Source organism: Bemisia tabaci, chromosome 4 (genome assembly GCF_918797505.1).
Source record: "Bemisia tabaci chromosome 4, PGI_BMITA_v3".
NCBI classification, from domain to species: domain Eukaryota; kingdom Metazoa; phylum Arthropoda; class Insecta; order Hemiptera; family Aleyrodidae; genus Bemisia; species Bemisia tabaci.
The window spans coordinates 33755915-33780692 of record NC_092796.1 but is presented as its reverse complement, the minus strand read 5'-3'; the positions used below and the strand labels follow the sequence as shown (position 1 = coordinate 33780692).

Genomic DNA, 24778 nt, shown 5'->3' with positions numbered 1-24778 from the left:
GCAAAATCTACCCGGCACCCTTCAATAGAAGGGTTAGGTCACCCAAAAACACCAAAACAGGGTACCTGCATAGAAAAGTCTGCGCAGTATATAAAAAACAAAACTTTAAATGCGTTTTTCTCAAAACGAGGTTTCCAGTTCCTCAATTGAAATAGCCTCCATTCACGCTGGGCTTTTTGATTTCCCTTGACATTTTTGCATTGGTGACTGCATAGCTGAAGTGCGCTCTAGCTAGAATTGTATTTAGCAAATGGGTGGTTTTTATACGAGGATTAAAAATAAACAAGTGGTACGGAACAAACCAAAAGAATATGAACTATTCAAAACGATAATCCGGGTATCGGAACTTGGCTGTTTTAAAAACGCCTTCAAATGCGGCGTGATACCTCACGCATTCCGGAGAGTTCAAATAGTTGTATTATTGCGCCTTAGAAATGCGACGGCAGATTACAATTGAAATAACCTTCATACACGCTAGTCTTGTCGATTTCCTTTGACATTTTAGTAGTCGTGAATGCATAGCTAAAATGCGCTCCAGCCAGAAGTTTATTCAGCAAATGAGTAGTTTTTATAGGAGGATTGAAAACAAACGAATGGTAGGAAATAAAACATAATAATAAAAACTTTGCAAAACGATAATCCGGGTATCGGAACTTTGCTCTTTTGAAAACGCCTTCAAATGCGGCGTGATACCTCACGCATTCCGGAGAGTTCAAATAGTTGTATCATTGCGCCGTAAAAATGTGACGGAAGATTACAATTGAGAACACCGCACCAAAAACAGCCTATAGGCGTATAGGTCGTTATTACGCCCATCTGCTTTTCGGATTCTACGTACCCTGTACTATGCTGTGGTAGCGGTAGAATACAGATAGGTTACGGCTCGAGGTCGAAAAACCTCTTTTTTCCGAGTTAAGTCAGGCCTCTGGATCGATGGGTGCAAGAACGACCTATAAACGAGCCTATACGGTGCTAGTTACCCCTTCCTTTACTCACTATTGATATTCTTTCATTTTGCGTTAATCATGCGTGATTAAAATGATGTATACTTCATATTGCCACCAAAATGACTGTTTGGCGTAATAATGGCCTATAAACCGCGCTTTTTTAAATTAAATATATGAGAGTATAAACCTAAAGTGTATCGCAAAATCTACCCGGTACCCTTCAATAGAAGGGTTAAGTCACCCCAAAACACCAAAACAGGGTACCTGCATAGAAAAGTCTGCGCAGTACATAAAAAACAAAACTTTAAATGCGTTTTTCTCAAAACGCGGTTTCCAGTTATAGGCTGTTCTTGGTGCGGTGTCCTCAATTATCAAAAAGATATCCAAGAATAGTAAATAGTTTTGGCTTCCTTCCAAAAAAACTGGTGATACTAAAGTAAAATAAACGTGTAAATTCTAATATGGTGCACATATATTAGGTATTTTAAAAAGAAAAGAAGAAGTTGTACGTTTTTAAAAACACTGTAATGACGCTGGTTCATTTTTGCTAAGTGCTATCCAAATGTTGCTTCTTCAAAAGTTATCTAAAAAGTTCTTGGAGAACAACAAATACTTTTTGCTTCCCACCAAAAAATTGTTAATTTTAAAGGAATATAGTCCAGTAAATTTTGATACTATGCATATATCAAGTATTTTTGAAGTAAAAAAAGAAGTTGCAAAATTTTTTAAACGCTGTGATTCCGTTGGTTCCTTTTTTGCCAAATACGATCCAATTTAGGATCGCTCTATTTTCTCTCTGTCTTCCTTGTTTATCAAGCTCAATAATCTGCCTGAAGAATTACCAAGTAATACATAATACCTATCAAAATATAAGTAATTAGCAGAGCAGAGATAGTTCAGTGTGTAGTGATTAACTCAATAGGTAAATGAGGTGTTACTTGTTCCGTAGAAATTGTTATCATCTGAAAACCCCCGAAGTAATCAGCAGAGTTTTTGGAATACAAAATAAAATGCATCTTCGGCTAATGAGCTCTATTGTCTTCTTCTACAGTCTCTGTCCGTAGATCTACAACATTGAGTGAGGAGGGAGAAGAAAAACTGGAAGTATGAGATTTCCGCACAAAATCTGGGATTTTGACATTTCCACACAAAGATAGTGATTAACGTTTCCGCCCAAAATATTTCCCGCAAAAGTTACATGAAGTTACACGAGTTTCCTTGCCATCGAATGATGAAAAAACTTACGTTGCTATATTTTACAAATAATGTAGCGATCCCCGATGACCAATAGATTAGTAAGATGTATATCTCTCTAATTTTTCTAAAAAAAATTTGTACGTCGATTAGGAGAAACAAGATTCAATGAAGATGTTGCATGTGTGAGGAATTTGCGATTTGACTATTGATTTCCATGAAAAATTTTGCGAGAAAAACGACGGTACCGCTGGTTTTCTTTGGAATCAACTCCCAAGCTCAAAGAAAGCTCTCAAGCTAAGGCCAAAATGGAGAGGATATCCCACGCAATCCTGAGAGTCCACCTCTACATCAAAACGAACTCTCCATCATGCAAAGATAGGGGGCAAGTACATTAGCAGTGATGCCGTGTTTTCAATTTTTGAGTCCCCGAATGAAGTGGCAGCCCTGTCAATGTATTTGCTCCCTATCTTCGCATGGAGAGTTTGTCTTGATGTAGACGTGAACTCCCAGGATAGCGTGGGATATCCCCTCCGTTTTGGCCTTAACTTGAGAGCTTTTTTTGAGCTTGGGAGTTGATATCAGAGAAAACCAGTGGGACCATCGTGTTTCTCGCAAACTTTTACATAAGAATCATAAGTCAAATCGCAAAGTTCTCACACATGCAACATCTCCATTATCTGTGCGGTGTTGCAAATCGTGCGAAGAACAATTTTTTTCTGGTTGATTTTGTGCAGAAATGTCACACGAGGTTTTTGTGTGGAAATGTCAAAATCGGAAATTATGCGCGAAAACGTCAACCCGCCGAAAACTCAATAAGTTGATTTTGTGATGATTGATTTGTTGCAGTTTCCCTCTAGTTCTTCTATAAAAATTGTGTACGCTGATAAAGAGAAACACGATTCAATTATCTGCGCGGTGTTGCCAAATCGTGCGTATAATGAAGTTTTTCTAGTTGATTTCGTGCGGAAATGTCACTCCAGGTTTTTGTGTGGAAATGTCGAAATCGGAAATCATGCGCGGAAACGCCAACTCAAACTCAAAACCTGATTTTGTGATGATTGATTTGTTGCAGTGAAACGAACGATGTGAACTCCGGGTTGCTGATCGAGGTGTGGAGTCGTGGGATGATCTGGGACCGCGCTCTTGGTTACCACTACTTGCCCCTTCACATCGTGCCTTATTCAAATGAGGTAAGTCCTCCATGCCGAGCCTCCACTTCATCCAGACTTCATTTTCCAATTAGGAACTACACCTTCTAGCTCATCTCTAAAAACACGTATGTACACAAGGAAACGAGTCGTACGCACGTTGTTTAGAAACCGAGCCATAGATTGTAGTTCCTAATTGCAAAATGTAATCAATTTACCAAAAGGGACTCTAGTATGACACCGTCACCCACGCCGCTTCGTGCAGTTCTGTTTCTCCCTAATTGAATCGGCTCTTCCCAGAGCGACCCGTCTCCCCTGCCGGTGATGTTGTTTTCGACCCTCTCTTTAGAACACGGATCCTGCGGGCGCTCTATTTTCCCGCGTAAAAAATTGTGGAAAATAGGATGCACTGGAAAGAAAACACATTAGATCTAGAGTCCAGACTCTTGAAAACATTGACAAGAAAAAATACTCTTGATTCAATCGGATTTTTGCTTGAATCAAAACGAAATCCGCTTAAATTAAGAGGCTTGGTTCTTGTTTTAAGCTAGATTCTGATTGAATCAAGAGTATTTTTTCTTGTCGATTTTTTTAAGAGTCTGGACTCAAGATCCAATGTGTTTTTTTTCTAGTGTGGCCTCAGTCGGGGAAAACTATGGAAAGCAAGTAAAGTCAGTGAAAAATAACACTCGATCCAATTTCTAAAGGAGGCGGACGAGAAAAAATGTTCAGTCGAAGCACATTTTTTCAGACGTCCCTATAATCAACAAAGTAACTATGAATTCTTTCTTTCTTCTTCGGTGTGTGTATCAAGTCTCCACCAAGAGGTGACGGAAAACCTTTGTATTCTCCTTGCATGTCCTTTTTGAAGTGTCAAAAGTTGATGGATTTGTCGCATAAAACGAGCAAACGAGAGGGGAGAACGAGAGATAGGTTGATTTGTACACAACAGCGGTGCGTCCTTTTCAACCGACAATGCCCCGATACCCGAAGGCGTTTAAAATCGTTGAAATTTTGACGTTACAAAAAGCATTTCCTCCTTATGTAGACAAAAATTCCACACAAATCGGCAATATCGCGTTTCCTCGTTTTAATCTTCTCAGCGTCTGTGTTTATTAAATTTTAAAGTTTCCCCTTCGACAAAATTACTCTTCTCTCAATTTGATAAGTGATCCTCCCCCTCGCCCCTCGATCCGCTCCGCGCGGCTCATATTCACAAAAATTGTGTTTTCAACGCTTCCTCTCACGTTTTAAAATTTTATGGGTGTCACACCACTATGAACGGTATCATCAAGGGTTTCTCGGGGCCTTTTTTTTACGCGGAGAAAAACTTGATTACCCTAGATATTCTGATAAAACGTTGCCCCTCTGACGTAAGGACGCATCTCAATTTCCGCGTGAGCCGTGTTTCGCATACAAATCCATGCTTTCTAGGGCTCATGTAGAAATCGAGATACGCACTGAAAAAAAATTTTTGGCGCTTTTACCGAGGTCCGTTGGTACCTTCATCATCTCACTTTTTTTTACCAATTATTGGTAATTTTACCAAGACAGTCTGGTAAGCTTACCTAAAAACTGGTATTTTTACTGTTTTTTTCAGGTAAGAATACCACTTTTATTGGTAATCAATTCCCGGTAACTTTGCCATTTTATCTCGGTAATTCTACCACAGTCAATACAAAATATTGGCGTTTTTACCAAGGTCCAGTAAAATTACCGAGAAAGTTCAATAATTTTACTGAGATTTCTCGGTAAAATTACCAATTCCATAAATGGTAATTTTATCAAGAAAAAACTGTGATCAAATAGAACCCTGAATTCTTGGTCATTATACTCTTTTCTTAGTAAATACACCGAGATTTTTTTTTTTCAGTGAGCCCTTACGTCAAAGGAGCGACGATTCTAGAGTGACTTTGAGTTGAAGTTGAATCGGAGATACTTCATGAGACATTCAAAGCTTAGACCTTCGCGAAAAAGTTTTTTTGAAAGAAATCTGAAAGGGAGATCATGAAATGAATCCGTCTGTACTCGAAATGTGTTTGACTGTAAGAGAACGTGTTTTACCCGTTCATTACTCATCGAAAGGAATGCTGCCTTGCATTGGATTTGGATCTCCATTTGATCGTTTTCCTCGTTTAAGAAACTTCCAACTTTTTAATGAGCGCAAAATAAAGTTATTTTTCTCCCACGCAAAGATGTCTAAAAATAATTGCAGGTATCCCTCAACAAGCTGTCTGAAAGAACGCAGTGGCTCGATACATTTTGGAGCCAATGAGATCAAAATGATACACTTGAAAGCAACAGTTTGAACCCAGAAGTGGTCCCTAACGCCTTGTCTCCACGAGACGTTTCACGGGATTTTTTCCACGTTCGAGTCGCAGGAATGAAACTTCTGGGCTTTTTTCCCGTTAAATAACACGACAAATTGTCATGGGAACGGAGTTCCCCATGATATTACAATCGTTCCGTTGCTATCGCTATGGGATTCCCTATGCCTCTGCGACCTTGAGCGTTTCGCCCAGTCTTCGATTTTTGGTTGATTTTCCGATGTATCAAAAACCGTTGTATTTTTTAGCCAATCATGTCTCTACGTCAAGTTGTGTTGATTTCTAAAATTCGTTTTCAGCGAGTTTTTTTCCACCTTGAGATGTCGTGTCTGACTGGTAAATCTGCGCAGAACCACGAAGTTCCGATTTTGGGCAAATTCTTTTTTTTGGGAGGTTCTGATTGGTTATTTTTCGACATCAGTTTTCTGTTCGTTGGTGCAAAAGATCGCCTACCTCGGTGCTCTTGAGAAGCCGCCATTATCCCACCTCAAATTTTAAACATAGATATAAAGAAATAATAACAATCGTACAAGGTGGAAAATTGCTCTGGAGGACCCGTTACGGATATATGAGCCAAAATCAGAACTCGATTGATGGATTTAATCCATGAATACAGAAATATTGTCTCAGCTTACTGCCGCGATAGCAAATGCATGCTGAGGTGAACCTTGAGACACATGATAGCATAGGCAAACAATGTCTCACAGAGAAATGCGCTTAATCCGCTCTCTTATCACGGCCGGCAGTGGCCGCACCGCCGAAACCTCAAGGCCGTCTTTTGTGAAGCCCCGCTCAGCGTCCGAGATCCCTTAACAGTTCTTTTTTCTCCCGTAGTCTAGGCAGTGCCGAGAGAGCTCAGATGTCTACAACACCGCTCTGGCGCGTAGAATGTGTCCCTTTTGGTGCGAGCGGGGGTTCGAATCTCGTAGGGGACAGTTAATTTTTACTGGTTGTATTGAATGTTTTAGACCAATCATCTAACAATAATTAATACTTGGCAACTTAGGAAGCACATAGGTCCCTTATGATGCGTATTCGGGCATATGTGTAGAGTAAAAATATCATACGTAGGGTGTCCCAAAAGTATACCGGGACTGGTTCTGTAACTTCAAAAGTAAGATAGATACAGACATGATTTTGGTCTCATTTTAAAGATCAACTCAATAGGTACCTATCGATTAAAACCAAGATCAGCTCAATCGAATAAAAATTGACCGAGTTATGACAATTTGAAATTAGTGAGGAAAGTTTACCCCTACGGTTTTTAGGAAGATTTTTCGCTTACCAGCATTCAAAAAGTTAATATTCGTATCCACTTTCCTCCGAATCTTCCATAACTTCCTTTTGCTTTTCAAAGTACCGTCCATCAAACCGGATGCACTTTTTCATGCGCTCTTGCCACTTATCCAACATTGTTTTCCTGAATTCTTCCTCTGGGATGGAGTTGAAGAAGTTTTGAATTGCATTCTGGATTTCGGTCTTCGATACGAATCTTCGTCCGCGAAGCTCCTTTTTAAGCGTAGGAAACATCCAAAAATCACATGGAGCCAAGTCAGGGCTATTAGGGGGATGAGGGATTGTTTCAACTCCATTTTTACTCATAAATTCACGTGTTAAGCTCGATGTGTGAGGCCGCGCATTGTCTTGATGGAGTATCCACGAAGCTTTCAAGTCCGACCGTTTCCGGGAAATGTGCATTCTCAACTCCTTTAGTACTTTGCAATAATACGCACTGTCAACTGTTGTGTTTGATGGTACAAAATGTTGATAAATGACACCTCGAAAATAAAAAAACACAATAAGCATCACTTTATCGGCCGACTTTTCGATTTACGGCGATGAAGAATTTTCCTTAAAAACCGTAGGCGTAAACTTTCCTCGCTGATTTCAAATTGCCATAACTCGGTCGATTTTTATCCGATTGAGCTGATCTTGATTATAATCGATAGGTATTGAGTTGATCTTTAAAATGAGATCAAGATCATGTCTGTATCTATCTTACTTTCGAAGTTACAGAACAAGTCCCGGTGCGTTTGGGACACCTTACGTATACTTTACGCCGAAAAAGCGAACCTGAAACTTAAATGCGTTAACTTCCGAAAACCATATATAATCCAACGAAAATAAATAATTGGTACATAACAGCTTTCTTGTATGCAAAGAAAATAATTAAAAATGTTAAAAAAGAGATGTCAACACAAAATTACATAGCCCCTTCAATTCAGAAGATACTACAAACGAACTGTACCTTAACATTTTCATATCCCAGAAGCTAACGTTCCCATGACGAATATTGCTATCGCTAGCGATTGCAAAATCCAACTTGTTTCTTCTTCTTATCTTTAAACCGTTCCTGGGACTCCACAAGGACATTTAGTTGGTACTGTGATTAGTATTGACTAACTCAAATTTGTTCCCAATTTCGCAAGTGAGATTTTTCCCTAGGACAAATCCCATGGACCGTTCCGTGGAGACAAGGCCTAACGTTTAACTGCAAAAGAGTATCATATCAGCGTTTCTAGCCTAGCAATAAGTAAAAAAAGTCGGTTTCGTTTGAAAGGTGACCATTCAATCCGAAAAACGACAACAAGATGTAGCCGGAAACTGCCTGGATAATATGATGCTTCTCTGCAAGAGAGTATCGGCGTTTTTAACTCCGCCGTTCCCAAAGTCCATAAAAAGAAGTTGGTCTCATTTTTATCGAAGCTGTTCATTCAACCTGAAAAACGGCAACAAGGTGTAGCTGGAAACGGTCCATTTATGGGGCTCTTAATCTCGTATTGACATCACGTGTCGGCTACCAGGTTGCCCCCTTGCATAACATCGAGCTGCCCTCGGAAGATGGATAAGACAAATGAACATCACCTGGAGGGCGCATGCTATCTACATTTCGGCGTGAGCCCCCGGGGGCGTAACAGAGCACCATCGCTGGGGCTCACGTAGGATGCAGATAGGGGGATTCCGGTTAAACGCGTCCGAATATAAATCTGTAGGGGAAGGGACTTCGAGTAATCGCTCTCGAGGGATTGGTGAATTTCCTCCGCCAAAAACCGCAACCCTTAAATCTGTTAAGCAAATTGTCCGCCCCGAAGTCCATCGAGGAACCAATAAAAAACCTGATCCCAATATATACCGCGTCGACTCTTGAGCTGATGACCGCGGGAGACGCCCTATGAAAAGGTTGAAGTTTAATATCATGTAAATTAGTGCCTCGACGGTTCGAGTTGAGGAACATGAATGTCTGTCGAGGCACAGTATTCTGATCAGGCATTCCGTTGAACACCCTTGCAGTTACTTGGTAAATTTGGGAGACTTTCATCCTTTATTTATTGATTTGTTGTATTTTTTAATTTATTTTTGTATTTCCGTTTTATCATTATTTGTAAACCCCCAAAAGCCGCAATATTAGCATCGGCAATCACATAACTCGGTTTGCGAAGTCGCAGACTTCCTGTCTTGCTTTATTTTTTAAACGGAAAACTACTCAACGGCAATTCTTTAAAAACTGCCGTGATTTTTCTTCTCCGTGCGGTGAAAATTATTTTCTCTTTTAAAAAATAACATAGAGGCGGAGATTTTCAGACACCGCAAACGAGATATGTGATTGCGGACTTACGCCGTCGATATGATCAACTAAAAATTTATGTTACGGTGAATTTTCTTCATTCTGATCAATTATTATGTTATTTTATCCAATCTAATGTACAAAATTAGCTGTGTTTTTGCTATATAAATGCTGTTATAAATCGAAATGAATGATTATTTAAAGTGAGAAATCATCAGCACGGCGCAAAAAGTATCTAAAATTTTACAAAAAAAAAACTCCTTTCTCGACGGCGTGACGGCGACAAAAAGAGAGCGGTAGTAGAAAAACTTACTAAGTTCTAGTATCCGTATTCAATAACGTTTAGCATGCTTTTACTTCATTAGAGGAAAAAGTGACTTGATTCAAGAAGAATTATGCTACATACCACTAAGAAGATTATCCCATAAATCAGTAAAAAAATAATGCTTGTATAAAGAAGATAAGATGCCTATGAGAAAAGAAAAATCACTTACATAAAGCAGAGACCTGCTTTCATTTCTTCTTTCACTTCAATTTATTCTTGATTGAAAATAATCTTCTTAACGGCATACTCAAGAATATTTCTGTCTAAATTGAGTTAATTTTATCTCTGATGTAATTCAAAACATATGCTAAACGTTATTAAATACGAATGCTAGGACTTGGTGAGTTTTTGGACTCACCGCTCTCTTTTTGTGCCGTATTATGTAGTATTTTGATTTATTTTGTGAGGAAAACTCCGTACTCTTCAAGGATGCCTGTCATGCTTGCTAAGTTGGAGAGCCTTCAATTTCGTATGATACTGTGCAACATCTCTGTTGCGAAATAGTTGCTTGAAGCTTGTCGAGCGATCAGCGCGACATTGCGTGATGCGTGAAGTATCCCTGTTAGGTTTGTAGGCGCCATGTACGCATTGCGCAATGCGTGAAGTATCCCTGTTAGGTTTGAAGGCGCCAATGCGCGAATCGCGCTGGCAGCAAGCCGCTCCGCTCTGTGTTTGGCTCTAAAATTTAAACTCGCGGAGTCAGAGTTTTTCAACTTATGATTTTGAAATGTTTGCATACTCTGCATCGATATTGGATATCCTCATTTTAAATTGATGGGAAAAATGTATTTAAGGCAAATACAACGTGTGTTTTGTAAATAGGTGGCTCTGTACCAAAATCAACACAAAAATTGAGTTGATCCGTGTTTTACTCCCCATATTATCCAAAAGTAACACAACGCGTACGACGTTTTTCCTAAACACGGCCGTATCAGTGCATACGGCAACCGTGAGAATATCTGTAATTTCCATCGAGTCCCAGTCCATTTTTCTTCCACTCGGAAAGCTCTCTCACACCTCACCTGTCAACAACAAGCGTAACGATGTAGCAAGAAATCGGTAGTATATCACACGGAGATATTCATGCGATTTCCATTGTGTAGCAGCGACAGCACTATTTTTAGATCAAGTGGATCGTAAGAAGCAAGCTATACAGCATATGTTTTTACTTCAGATGAGGAATCGGAGAACTTTTCTGCACCGTCCAGAAACTGTCGTTGACATACATATCGACGATGAGACTGCAAAAACGCGTATCAAGGTCCGCGATCCCGCAAAATCTCTGTCCAGTTTATTTTCAGAATTAATAAATAATGAACGTCATTTCTCGAAAACTTCTCTGATTCTTCCTCTCCACGTGGAAAATATTCAGCGGAAATGTCGAGTGTTCTTAATTTGTTCTTCGGAGTTAAAATAAAATTGGAGCAGAGATCTTTGAAGACCCTGAAGGAGCCACGTGTTTTTGCTGTTGGACCATCGATAAGTTCGACTGCATTTTGCAATTAATTAGGAATCGCGATTTCTGGATCATTCTAAAAAACGCGCATGTGCATAGGGGGAGCTACTGATACATGCGCTGCTTCTAAGATAAGCCAGGAATTTTAGTTCCTAATCGCAAAATGTATTCCAGTTAGGAGTTCTAAGCCATTACATTTACGTTTGTTTTGAAAACTTCCCATGTAGGTATGTCTAAATGGTCAATTTAAGTTTATCATAAGAAGCCTCGGGTTTAAGGAGTGTATGTGTTGTTGTTTCTCAATCAATTTCTTTACTTAGGGAGCCCCATTTGGTTAACATATTGTGATCAAAAAAGGCTTAAAGAAGCCCTCAAAAATCAGCATTATCTGAACAACTTTTGCTAAACTCGAGGGAAATTCAGTAAAGGCTCTGACAGTGGATTCTTGGAAGGAATTACAGTGATTTCCTATTGCAAAAAGTACGATAAAAAAAATCAACGATTTTGATATAGTTCAAGGTAGGTTCAAATGTACCTTAAAATTTACAAAACTCGCGATAATTTTCTTTCGTATTTTGTGTTTTTTGTAGTGGTAAATCATTGTAATCCCTTTCTAGCACCTATTTTTAAAGTGATACTACTGAAATTCACTCAAATTCGGTAAGAATTGTCCGTTTAGTGATGCTATTTTGAGAGATTCCTTTAACCTTCCTTATTCACAATATAAACTAAACGGGGCCTGCCACGGAAAGAATCTGTTTAAGGAATACAACCACAAGACTGGATTAAAGGAAAAACAAAGATAACGAATCCGAAACAAAAAGTGTCTAATTTTTAATAACGTTTTAATTGAGTTGAAAAGTTGGTTATCTCCTGTACAATCATAAGTTAAAGAGGTCACGATCTCTAAAATTATCCCGAGCGAAGCCAACGGCTCCGTCATAACTCGAGACCGAATTCGGTGGCGTGTAACGTAGGGCTTGGCAACAACATTTTGTAATTAACTTATTTTCGGACGCGCCCAAACCACGGCATAAAAGCTCGAACACGGGGTCTACGAGTGGGCAAGGGTGCCGTGATAGCGAAGAGAGCAGTAAGTGAATGCCGGGATGAACCTCCAGACACATAAAAGCATGGGCTAATCATGGCTCATACAGAAACGCACTTAGTGCTCCTTTCGCTATTACGGCAGAGGGGTGGAAGGGTGACGTTTGAGGGCTAACTTAGACGACTACCCGCATATTAATTCTTGCGAGCCTCCGTTGTTCGAGCTTACAAAGCTTTTTTGTTCTCTCATCCTGATTTATGCCTCCCTAGCCATTTATTACCTCCCTGCTGAGCAAATTCAACAGAGTGAAAAAAATCCCAACGACGAGTTTCAAGACGGAAGGTTTAAGTTTCGTCCGCATGAGAAACGAAAGTGTTACGGGTTATCCCCAAAAATTGTAGTACTATATTGGGAAAAAAAAAAAAAAAAAAAAAAAAAAAAAAAACATTGGATCTAGAGTCCAGACTCTTGAAAACATTGACAAGAAAAAATACTCTTGATTCAATCGGATTTTTACTTGATTCAAAACGAAATCCGCTTAAATTAAGAGGCTTGGTTCTTGATTTAAGCTAGATTCTGATTGAATCAAGAGTACTTTTTCTTGTCGATGTTTTCAAGAGTCTGAACTCTAGATCCAATGTGTTTTTTTTTTTCCAGTGTACCAAAATTTGTTGAATGATATAGGCATTTCCAATTATTTGTGGTAGTGCCGCAATATTTGAGTCACTGTACGCGGAAAAAAAAAGTTGCTGAAGTAACATCTCGGTTGTTGAATTTCAACAACTCAATATTACAATATTGGTAGAAGCAGGAGGCTCCTGCTTCTACCGATAGGATCGTTATATTTTCCCATTTGCTTCTTTGTACATAGTTTTATCCATCAATCTCAATAATCAGCCCTCAGGGCTGTTATCGACCGTGAATACACAAAAGATTTAATTCGATAGTAAGAAAAATTGAATAATACTGAGAATTTGGAGGGAAACTCGCGAATATGAAGCGGGAGTTCGACTTTTGATAGAAATAGAGGTTAAATATTTTATTTTTCATCGTTTCAATTATTTCAGTGCCTCTTATTTTCCCTTGTGAACCCAAGAAAAACTGCAGAAAAAGGCCGGGAATCTGAAAGTTAGAAAATGCTATCAGCTCCTGATTTCTAACTCTGAGATCGGTCGTGCCAGACTCAGGCGTATGAGGTTGAAATTAAAACAATGTTGCCAGATATTGCTGGAAATGGAGCACTTTCCCTCCATTTAGCCCATTGAATATATCATATCTATTTATAACTGCACATGCAGTCTGGCAACCTTAAATTAGAACTTTGGAATTTATTTAATGATGAATATTTAGTGAGAGGCATATTTTCATCCGAATATAAATACAGTCGTTCCTCTGACATTAGGGCGTATCTCGATTTTTGTATGAGCCCCAGAAAGCATGGGTTTATATCTAAAACAGGGCTCACATGAAAAGCGAGGTACGCCTCTACTTCGATAGGGCGACGATATGAGAGTTGAACTTAGCTCCAGCGCAAGCTCGCGAGGAAATGCCAGTCACATTTCTAGTTTCAAATTTCGAAACTTTCTTCAAGCCTGCATCATCATAAAAGATGTGACTGAGTTTTGGAGAATGTCAACATGATTTTACTTGATCTCACCGAGCAGATATTTCGTCGCCTCCTGGACGAAGGAACGTAACTCCATTCCAACGTTGTCAAATTGACTCAAGCACTAATTAATTTTACAAAAATGTACCCGTGAGATTTTTATCCCAAATTTTCCCGTTTTCTGTCCGAAATCCGAGGAATAATCAGTGAAATTTTCAGTTAGAAATGCCCAAGATTTTCCTCGTTGATATGCAATTTGCGAAGGAAAATTTGGCAATTTTGAAATTGAGTTCCGTTCTCTCGTGCGGGAAACGACGGATTGTGAGACACGCTTGTGACACGTTATTCACTTTGTTGAAACGGCTACTTTTGGATTCAGTGGTTTATTTTGCCTGGCGTAGATGAACTGTCACAGGGTGTGGGTGAACGAAGTTTCGAGTAATGTGGTCTCTGATTCTAGAAAACAAAGTTCATTACGACAAGGTTCTCAAAGTTATCACCAGGCGCACCGAATTCCGTACTGCAATATATGCATTTAAATAAACCTCAAGCACGGCGTCTTCTTACTGCGATGGTAGACTCTATAACGTCATACAGTATACAGTCAATAATTTCCGTGTTTGGAGTTACTTTGTGTTACTTTGTTCGTGTCACATAAACGCAAAGGATTTAGTCGCTTAACAAAAGTTTGTGCTCAATCGACCCAAAACATAGGTTACTCTAAGATATCGGATCATGAAGAAAGTGTCCTGCCGAACTTATGCATTATTGTCCTCCTCCCTAGTCCCCATACTCAGAGGTCGCGACTAGCAAGTGGTTTACCAACGATGTGATCTAGGTCCGATCTTGCCAACTGGCGACTAATTTTAAACGAGGTCGCAGATTTTCAACAGAAAAATTTAGTCACCTCAACCCCAATAATTTGGTTGATTTGACACAGAGAAAACTAACACAAAAAATCATCCAATGCTTGGGTTACTTCGCGATTTTACTTCCCATATTAGCACAGGAGTTTGGGTACTTCCGATACATCGATTGATCTGCCATTTAGGCGGATGGATAGGGATCGATAAATAGTGTATTTGCAACAAACACCTTAGAAAATGGATTCTTTAAAATAGCTTCAAATGGAGATAAATCAATGATCAACCATTCACTGTTGTTAGGAACGCCCATCGCATAGATTAAAGAATGGATGATCGGAAGAAGAAGTGAGCGCATAAATTATAAACTTTATCGAATAAAGTTTTCAGCGTTCTCAAGTTAGTGATCAACTGCATTTTTATTCAAATTTTTATCGCTGAATATGACCAAAAGTTATACGTGGTTTATCCTATCGATAATTGAACGCTGTGTTTTTCTGTGCAGGAAACGCCTGGACGGTGGGTTTCACTCGACGGTGAATTGGTCATGCGAGATGGCGTTGTTGTTGGCACCAAGAATCCAACGGGGAACTCGCTGCTCATTGACTGTCGATTTGAGCTACCTTTCGGTGAGTATTTTTACATCTTCATCAAATCTTCATCTTCTAATGACTTTCCATCGTTGAATACATCGATGGCTAAAGTGCAAAATTACGCTGCGGTGTTTCAAAATCTCCGCCCCTGTTTTATTTTTTTGTAGAAATATAAATCGACATAATAGGTTTAAATTTATACACAATAGTCCTCCAACGCAGAAGAAAAAGCAAGGCAATTTTCAAGAAATTACGCCCACTAGTTTCTTAAAGAAAAATAAAGTATGAAGGATAATTTGGAGCGTCGCAAACGGAGATACGCCGTTTCACACTTCTGGCAATCGATTTATTCCAACTGTTGTATGCAAATTTTACCCGAACTACAATATAGTCACAAAGCATTTTCAATTATGCTGCCAATTTTTTGTCAAGAAACAGTGGCTGGGCTAAACCTAAAAAATAGAGCGATTCCACCGACAAGAAGCACTGTTTCAACGATCGGAAGACGATTCCAAGTCATTTAAGCACAGTGCATATAATCAGCGCAAGGTTGCCAGGTTGTGCGATAAAATGTGGATATTTTACATGAGTTTAAATGAAGACGATTCCAAGTCATTTGAACACGTCGCTTCGGCCGTGTAAAATTAGCGCAGGGTTGCCAAGTCGTGCGATGAAATGCGGATATTTTACATGAGTTTAAACGAAGGAAAGTGCAATATCTGACAACAAAGAATGAGCGCGAAGACGTGTAACGGCCCCAACGGCGCGGATTCGCACTCGATAAGGGCGGGAACTTAAATCCGGAGCAAGCTGGGAATCACCCGGACAAGGCGCACAGTGGATCGAGTCAATAGGAGAGGTCGGACAAAATTTAAAAATATTAAACGCTTATAACTCCGTTTATACAACACTTAGAGGTTCTAAAAGTGGTTCCATGGGTCTCCTCGTAAAATTTTCTCACAGTAGCACCCCTCGAATTTTACAATGTGACGAAATAAACATCAAAATTTGCACACGGGAAAAACGAGTTTAGGGCTGGTACCTGCGCGGAAGGTCCCTGCCCTAACCGGGTAGGTAAAATTGCTTTACCTCATACCCCAGGTCAATTAAGTCAATTAGAGAGGTCGGACATGAAATTTTAGACAAAAACTGCACGGAAAAAATGAGATTAGGACTGGGACCTAGAATTGCTTCACCTCATAACCCACAGGGGCAGGCCCGGCGCGGGCAGAGCCCATACTTACCTACTTCAGGGTTCAGCCCTACTTGGTAAGGGCTGGACCCTGTCCAGTTAGAGCCGGGCCCTACCCGCGCAGAGCCTGCCCCTGTGGGTTTTTTTTTTTTTTTTTTTTTTTTTTTTTTTTTTTTTTTTAAAGAACAGATAGTATTTTATTTTGTTATTTACAAGGTGGAACAGTGTGAAACAGGACACAGCCCGAAGGCCTATTATACATTCTAATTCTTTGAAAACCTATTTATGTTACATTAGATTCCGATTAGTTCCCCCAGTATTTCCCATAATAGAGTTTTTTATATATACATTGTTCTTTGAAGCTCCTCTTACTTCATCAGACTTAACTACTTTACACTATTCTCCTCGGAATTACCCATGAGGGGTTTGTCTTCGCGGGAGGATGAGCTGGTTGGGTTGATTACTGCTTCTTTTGATGTTTCTTCATTCAGAATATGTTGCTTTTGAATTAGGGTTACTTTGATATATTTGTGTACTTCTTTCCAATTCTTCTTTGTTTCCAGTGCCCCTGTGGGTTATGAGGTGAAACAATTCGAGGTCCCAGTCCTAATCTCATTTTTTCCGTGCAGTTTTTGTCTAAAATTTCACGTCCGATCTCTCTAATTGACTCGATCCAATGTGCGGCGTCCCGTAAGGTAGCGTGACGGAAGGAGTTAACGGCGCGGCGTGCTGCATCCCGCCGATATGGTGCAACACAACGTAGGACGTTGGGACGTAGGGGTAAAGGCTCCGCCGCCGCCCCCACCCTCGCATCGATTATTATCAAGGAAAGTGTTTAACGAGGAGCCATTCGTCTGGATCAGGGCCCGGGCCGGGGGCCGGAACCCCCCTAATGGGCGCTGTTGCCCCCCTGAAAAGATAGATAACGTCCAGGCGTCCACCCGGCATGTGAAGTCGGAACGGGGACATCGCTGTTCGAGACTCGGGTACCCTCTGAAAGGGTGGGTTTGTATTTGCATGTGCGAAAAATTACCCGGTCTAATCTGAGGAGCTTGGAGGGATTATTTAGCATCGCGTCCAAGGTATTAGACTCCATGCTCACCCTTGATATAATGGAGATGTTGCATGTGTGCATGAGGAATTTGCAATTTGACTATTGATTCTTATGTAAAAGTTCACGAGAAACACGATGGTACCATTGGTTTTCTTTGAAATTAGCTCTCAAATCTCTCAAAAAAAGCTCTCGAGTTGAGGCTAAAATGGAGGGGATATCCCACGCTATCCTGAAAGTCCACCTCTACATCAAGACAAACTTTCGATGCAAAGATAAGGAGAAAATACATTGATAGGGCTGCCGCTTTGATTGGGGGCTCCAAAACTGAAAACACTGCTAAAGTATTTGCTCCCTATCCTTGCATCGAGAGTTTGTCTTGATGTAGAGGTGGACTCTCAGGATAGCGTGGGATATCCCCTCCATTTTAGCCTCAACTTGAGAGCTTTTTCTGAGCTTGGGAGTTGATATCAGAGAAAACCAGTGGCACCATAGTGTTTCTCGCAAAATTTTACATAAGAATCAACAGTTAAATCGCAAATTCCTCACACATGCAACATCTCCATTGCCTGCTCAAATCGTCCAAGATCTTGGACTCCATGCTCATCGCTAAACTTCTCACTTCTTTGCTTGAGCATGGAGTCCAAAAGCAAGTAGACCTCCCTTAATTTTTAAGTTCATCAAGACAGAAAACCGTATACTTCGCTTATCTAATCTAACTTGAGCTAACTTAACCTAACCTAACCTAACCTCTAATCTAACCTCTAACCTAACCTAACCTAACCTAAGCAATGCACAATTTTTTCGAGAACACATTTTTTCGTCTTCATTTCACAAAAATTGTCTTAATAAATTTTTGGACCCTATGCTCGTGTATTGTCAAAGAATACCTGCAACCCACAATTTTGGACGCTACGCTCACTTCGACTTTTCGAAAAAATTATCCCTAATTAAAGTGAGCATGGATTCCAAGATCTTGGACATGATGATCAACCGAACATTATATAGCTGAGCATGGAGTCCAATATGACTAAAATCGTGCGTGCGACAAAAAGACGGAACTCTCATATCTAAAAGCACGGGGTGTATTGGCACAGCCGCACTGGGCACTGGTGACCGGATGCGCTCGTGTGAGTGTCAAAATGAGCGCGGGAATTCATTCGCGGCGAACGGAAATTTGATTTGAAATCGTCCCGCGATTTTAGCTTATTTTATGATCTGAACTGGCTTAATATACCTGAAATGAACACGTTAATAAAGCTAATGCACCGATGTGTAATAATGCACCGATTTCAGCTCGCTACTGCGATATTGCGGGTGAAGCAGGAAGTGCTGAAAATTGTGTCGCCAGTAACGGTTATTATCGAAGATGAGCTTACTCAAAGTGTTTTAGGAGTGACCGTTACGTTCTTGAGTGAATCCAAGACGGTTGTAGAAAATTCTCGTACTTTGGAAATGTTGTCCGGAACTCGTTCAAGAATAATTGTATTTTGCCGGCCTAAATACTCAGACCAAAATCGATTAAAAAAAACGCTCGACTTGTTTGAAGTTCCTTATGCGAGTGAGCATCAGTGGCGTGGCGAGCTTTGCGATATATCGATTGATCTGCCATTTAAACTTATGTAAAATGATTGATATACATACAGGGTGTTCGCAATGAACAACTTAATATTCGACTCTTTACCACAGCTTTAAATGGAGACATATTATCGAGAATCGATCATTCACGCCTTGCCACTGGTGAGCATATGAATATGATTTGTGAACTTACATGGAATACTAATTTGTAGCCAATGAAGCCAACTCTACTGCTTAAAATTTACACACAGTTTTCCTCACACTGAGAAGAAAAAGCAGGTGCGTTTTCAATAAATGACGTTTGGTTTTCCATTTCCTAATGATGGTTGGAAGGATTACTGCAACATTGCAACTTGAGCACCTGGTTCTTCAGTTCATCCGTCGATAATACTTGACGGCGCGTCATTGTTGTCGAGAGCGTCAATGTTGTATTGAGAGTTCGTGCCTCGTATCATCGCGCCTTCAATTTTGCAGACGCAACACGGATATCCATCAAGCACGAATAGTCGTATCTCTGCGCCGTCATCAAAGCACGTCCTTTCTCTCGCTCCATTTTCAGAGTATGTCGGTTCCGTTTGTGTTATTTGTAATGGTGCTTCAAGGGCTGCATAAGCAACATGACCGAAGATAGAAGAGACATAATCCGGCCACATTTTCTAACTTTTCTCCTCAGTAAAAGTGACTTCTCATTGCTGCCGTGCAACGCAAAAACGCCGTAAACGCCATTTTAAATTTTTTGGAAACAATGTTATGTATCATAGCAGAAAAACGTGTGTCCTTTCGGACAATGTTCTTGCAAAATTATTTCGCAAATACTATCAAGAACTTAACCTGAAAATTTGAGGTGCACGGGTAACACGGTTTTTTTTATAAAGTGTTAAGTTGCAAAAAACGCGGGAAAATCTTGATGGATTTACGGCTTTCTTGCTTAGCACGGCGGATTAGCAGCACGGAACATTGCGAGATCATGCTCCGCGCCATCGCGCCTTCAATTTTGCATACACAGTACGGAAATCCATCAAACACGAATAGTCGTATCTCCGCGCCATCAGTAACGCGTGTCTTCTTCTTTGCTCTATTTTTTCGATATTGTTTTTGTTCCTATTTTTCTCATATAATGTTGCACCGGCGCGGCGGCTCGACTAGTACACTAAAATTTTTCAATGTTTCTCCACACCACATTCAAATGACAGGAACATGACACTTTCCATCATTCCCCTCACAAAAGAACGTAACTGCATTTCAATGTTGCCAAATTTCCCCTAGCAAATCGCATTTTAACCGAGAGATTTTGGGGCCTTTCTGATTGAAAATTTCCCCGATTTTTCCTCCGATCTCATGCTCAAATCAGTATAATTTTCGACAAGAATTACCTAGGTTTATCTCGTAAAAAAAAATACATTGTCCAAGTCAATTTTGTAACCTTGGAATGAAGTTACGTTCCTTCGTCCGCCGTTTCGCGCACGAAGGAACGTAACTTCATTCCAAGGTTGCAAAATGGACTAGAACAATGTATTTTTTTTTACAAAAGAATCGACGGTCGGTCTCAATATTCCGCAACAGCGCGTGCATAATGTATCCGTGCACCGTTTAATCGAGTCACGATGAAAGATGGAATAACAGGACGGGTAATACGATTTATCGGTGATTAACCAAGGCTTTCGCTGGTCGAGCTAATTGGGGCGGGGGTGGTTCTCCACCGTTGGGTGCTCGGGTAACAGGGGGCGCCGGAAGTATCCGACTACACACGTGCATCATCGGTCCGCGTTAAAACCGATTATCCCATAATTCGGTGAGCTTTAAAATGAAGGCATTCTTTAGGAGTTCGGGGTCCATGGGAAAATGGACTTACGGGGTTCTTGTGTCGAGCGGTGCACGTGTTTATTTACTTTTAATCTAATACTGACGGAACGCAGCAGACTCCGGCGATTGGAGGAATATGAATAAAGGGAGGTCCACTTTGTCATCCAACTTCGCGAAAGAGGAGCTTTCAGCTTGATCAAAAAATTAACTTCAAAAAGTTTCGATGCAGTTTCTGTCGCAGAGATTTTTCCGAGGAGACTAAACGGTAGAGTGAAATTTCACGTTCGAAATAAAATCTGATTGAAAACTGTTCGTAAGTTTCATCTAAAATTTTGCCGCGAGTGTTGTGTCGCGTCCATATAGAGGAATTTTAAAGCTTGCTGAGCGCAGTGGAACAAGCCACATGTAGAGTCCCTTTATACTGAGAGTCAAGACAACCCCCCTCATTCCGTTTGTTCCTTGTCGAACCCGTTATTCCCCGGTCCATTCTACATCTACATTATAATCTTTGCAATCGGTGAAAATGTAATCTTTATTCCCGTTTGTGACACAGTAGAGGCCTAAAATACGGGAACCAATCAGAAATGGATTCTCATTGTCTTGACTCTCAGTATAAAGGGACTCTAGCCACAAGGAGAGGTCAGCCATCAAATATTTAGCTGAATTTGGAAGATGAGACGTTAATCTTGTCACATTATTAATTTTGAAGCTTTCAGGATGAAATGTTACGAGAAACCCAATGAAACCGCACTTTTGACCATCTCTGTTCCGTGTTAACGAGGCTGTAAGCCTCCATAGTCTTTTTATCACGTCCGAATTCTCCAGTAACTTGATCCACGGTGCAACGGCTTGAAGAAAATCTTAAAAGCTGATCAAAAATACCCTTTTTTGTAGAAATCATCTCGTACAGCGAGGAAGGGGGGTAGTCGTAAAGACTATTCTCCTTCATTTAACCTCTGATTCCGGAAAATGAAACGGTCAAGGATAGCGATAACGAACAACCTTTGCAATCCTGTACTTCCTGTAGACATTGACCTTTGTAATAACGAGAGCAGTAATAGTGTGCCTTAAATATATATATATATATATATATATATTTTGAACAGACTGAAAAAAGTTGACAATGTTCATTTTCTTTTTTTCTTCTGTAAACTTCCTCGCGAGTCCTTCAAGAGCCGATCCCACGAGTCCCTCGATTTACTCCTGGTGGGTCGATTTTAGAATCGTTATCGAATGAGCTCTATCGATATAGCTCTACCTTGGCAATGCTTTATATCGATCAAGGTCATTCGATAACGATTCAACAATCGATAACTCCCTATCTTAACTATGCTATATATCGATCGCGGTCATTCGATAACGATTCAACAATCGATAACTCCGTATCTTAGCAATGCTATATATCGATCGAGGTCACTCGATATCGATTCAACAATCAACAATCAATAACTCCCTATCTTAACAATGCCTGATATCGATCAAGGTCATTCGATATCGATTCAATAATCGACCCGCTGGATGAGACGAGACAAACCAGGATGGATCTACATTGAAAATCTCGAAGAAAAATCGCTGAAATAAGGAACTCAGGAGAGCTCGCAAAAACCATCAAAGTCTCATTTAACTCTGTAGCCACTCAGGAGCATTTAGTCTATTTGTAGATATATCGTCGTTTCCCTCGCGACGTAACTTCATTTCAAGGTTGCCAAATCTTCCCTCGCAAATTGAGTTTTTCCAGGATAATTTAGGGCATTCTTAACTGAAAATTCCACTGGTTTTGCTTCCGATTTCATTTCATAATTTAAAAAATTTGGCCGGAATTGCGCAGGCACACTCTTGCATAAAATAGAATTGTTTGAGTTAGTTTTGTAAACTTGGAATGGGGTTACGTTCCTTCGACCGAGATATAACGGAATGACGTCATTTGCTGAAAACTATTCTTGCTTACAGGCCGTCTAGTTGACAAGGCCTCTCTGCATTAGTAAAACGTCTTGTCACTTCTGTCAGTCTCTAGCAACCATCTTGCTCTTTTAAGCTCAGTTCTTAATGGGTCATTGAAAAAGATATCCATTACAACACCGCACGCCGTATATTTCCGTTTCAAAAGTATATACGTTGAAAAATATGAGTGTAACTAAAATTTGGCTCCTTAAGAAGATGATGTACATGATAAATCAGTATAATTCTTTGCAAGAGTCTATGAAGTTGCATTATTGTTACGAGGATCCGTTACAATCGTCTGTTTTATGATGTTATGTTAAGGATCTCTATAAACATTCTTCAGTCACAATGTAAACTATTTTAGGCTTCCTTAGAAAAAGAGATATCGAAAGAATAATAACTATATCCATGGCCAAAGTGCGAAGCCACGTATCTATTCGCGACCTTAAAGACCACCTGTCATATATTATTTTTCTTTGGAATACTAGTCATAGTGGTTTTATGAAGACTATCTTGATTTTTCCTTCAGGATAGCAGAATATTTTATAAGAATCTCAAGCTGTCAATTTGGCTTGCTTTTCTCCGAAAAAATAAAATAGGAGCGGAAATTTTGAAAAATTGCATCGAAATACATGGTTTTGCATTTTGGCCATTGATATGAATACGGCCCTTCAGACTAATTCCAATTAAATCGCCCCGAGTGTTCACCTACACTGAAAAAAAAGTAGCTTGGATCAAGCATGATAATTCTTGAATTTGCCGCCAAGAATTTTCTTTATCTTGCTTTAAGCTGGCTTTTTCTTGATCAAGAAAAATAATGCTTGGCTTAAGCAAAAAAGTAGCTTATATTAACCAGCAAAATTCTTGATTTAAGAAGAAATACTTCTTGGCGGCAAAAAGATTCTTTTTTTTTCCAGTGTAGCCAGAGATAAAATCCAGAACCTCTCCGTTGCAGAGCAAGGGCCGCGACGACTATACACTGCCGTGCTAAGGGAAAACGTCGTATGAGCATTCGAGAGTAGCCAAATTGCCCCGAATGAAACATGGATATGTGAGGAAAGCTATGCATTTTTTTCCTTGAAATTTTCAGCTTTTTCAGACTAAATTGCGAACAAAATTGTCCGAAAAATTTGAAGAAAGATATTCACAATTTTTCCAGTAAATTCGCTTCTTATCGAAGGAAATATGGCAACGACTAAAATATCATCCGGCGTTTTTCCTTAGCACGGCAGTACATCGGAGGAAGCGGGCCTGCGACAATTAGTCTACTTAAGTCGCATCGATTATCGATTAGCAATAAATAATCGTCGAGTCCTCGACGGGTAGCATCCGCGGTGGAGATTCCAGGGAGGAAAGTTAGTCCGGAAACCGGTGAATTATGGGGCGAAAGAATTGAAAATCACGGCAGTTTATTAAGTTTACGGTGTTCCGTTATTCACTCCGGTGATGTATTATCTCCCGATTCGGGGCTCAGGTCTCGTGGGGGGCTTGTGGGGGACGGAGATAACGGTTCACCCGAATATTCACGAGACAGAGCTCGATTGTAGCCACCCAACGCAGCTGCAGCCACCCTCATAGAGAATTCAATCATACATACTTGAAATGGGTCAGTTGGACTTCATTTTGTAATTAGAAACTGCGATTCTGGCTTAGTATAGAAACAACGTATGTACTTTTAGTTCCCTTACGTACATGAGTGTTTTTTAGGGAGGAACCAGAAATTTGAATACATTTTTATTGATAAGGAACTAAAATTTCTGATTCATCCATTGAAACATCTATCTGTGCATGAGAACTAATAGCTTCTACGTCATTTTTAATATAAATCGGGAGTTGTAGTTCCAAATTGCAAGACTCAGTCGACTCTTACTGTTTTGCTAGGAACAAACGCCGTATGAGCCATCAGACGTTACCAAATTTCCTTTGAAAAAACACAAATTTCTTGATGAACTTATTGTGCATATTTTTCTTTCAATTTTTCGGATAATTTTGTTCGCAATGTCTCCTAAAGCTCCTGAAAATATCAAGGGAAAATATTCATATTTTTCCTCAAAAATAAAAATTTTATGGGAGAGAATTTGGTAATTCTCGAATGATCTTACGGTGTTTTTCCTTAGCACGACAGCATAGTTCCTCAT

General features: G+C 40.0%; 1 protein-coding gene across 2 annotated transcripts in view; it reads left to right on the top strand.

Annotated features, from left to right (window-relative positions):
• unc-13 overlaps window positions 1–24778 on the top strand; it is a 441250-nt gene that overhangs the window by 49450 nt on the left and 367022 nt on the right. For both annotated transcript variants that reach the window (XM_072299723.1, XM_072299724.1), the window contains exons 5-6: window positions 3217–3334; window positions 14988–15111. In XM_072299723.1, coding sequence (XP_072155824.1) covers window positions 3217–3334; window positions 14988–15111 — 242 coding nt within the window. The remainder of the gene's footprint in view (window positions 1–3216; window positions 3335–14987; window positions 15112–24778) is intronic.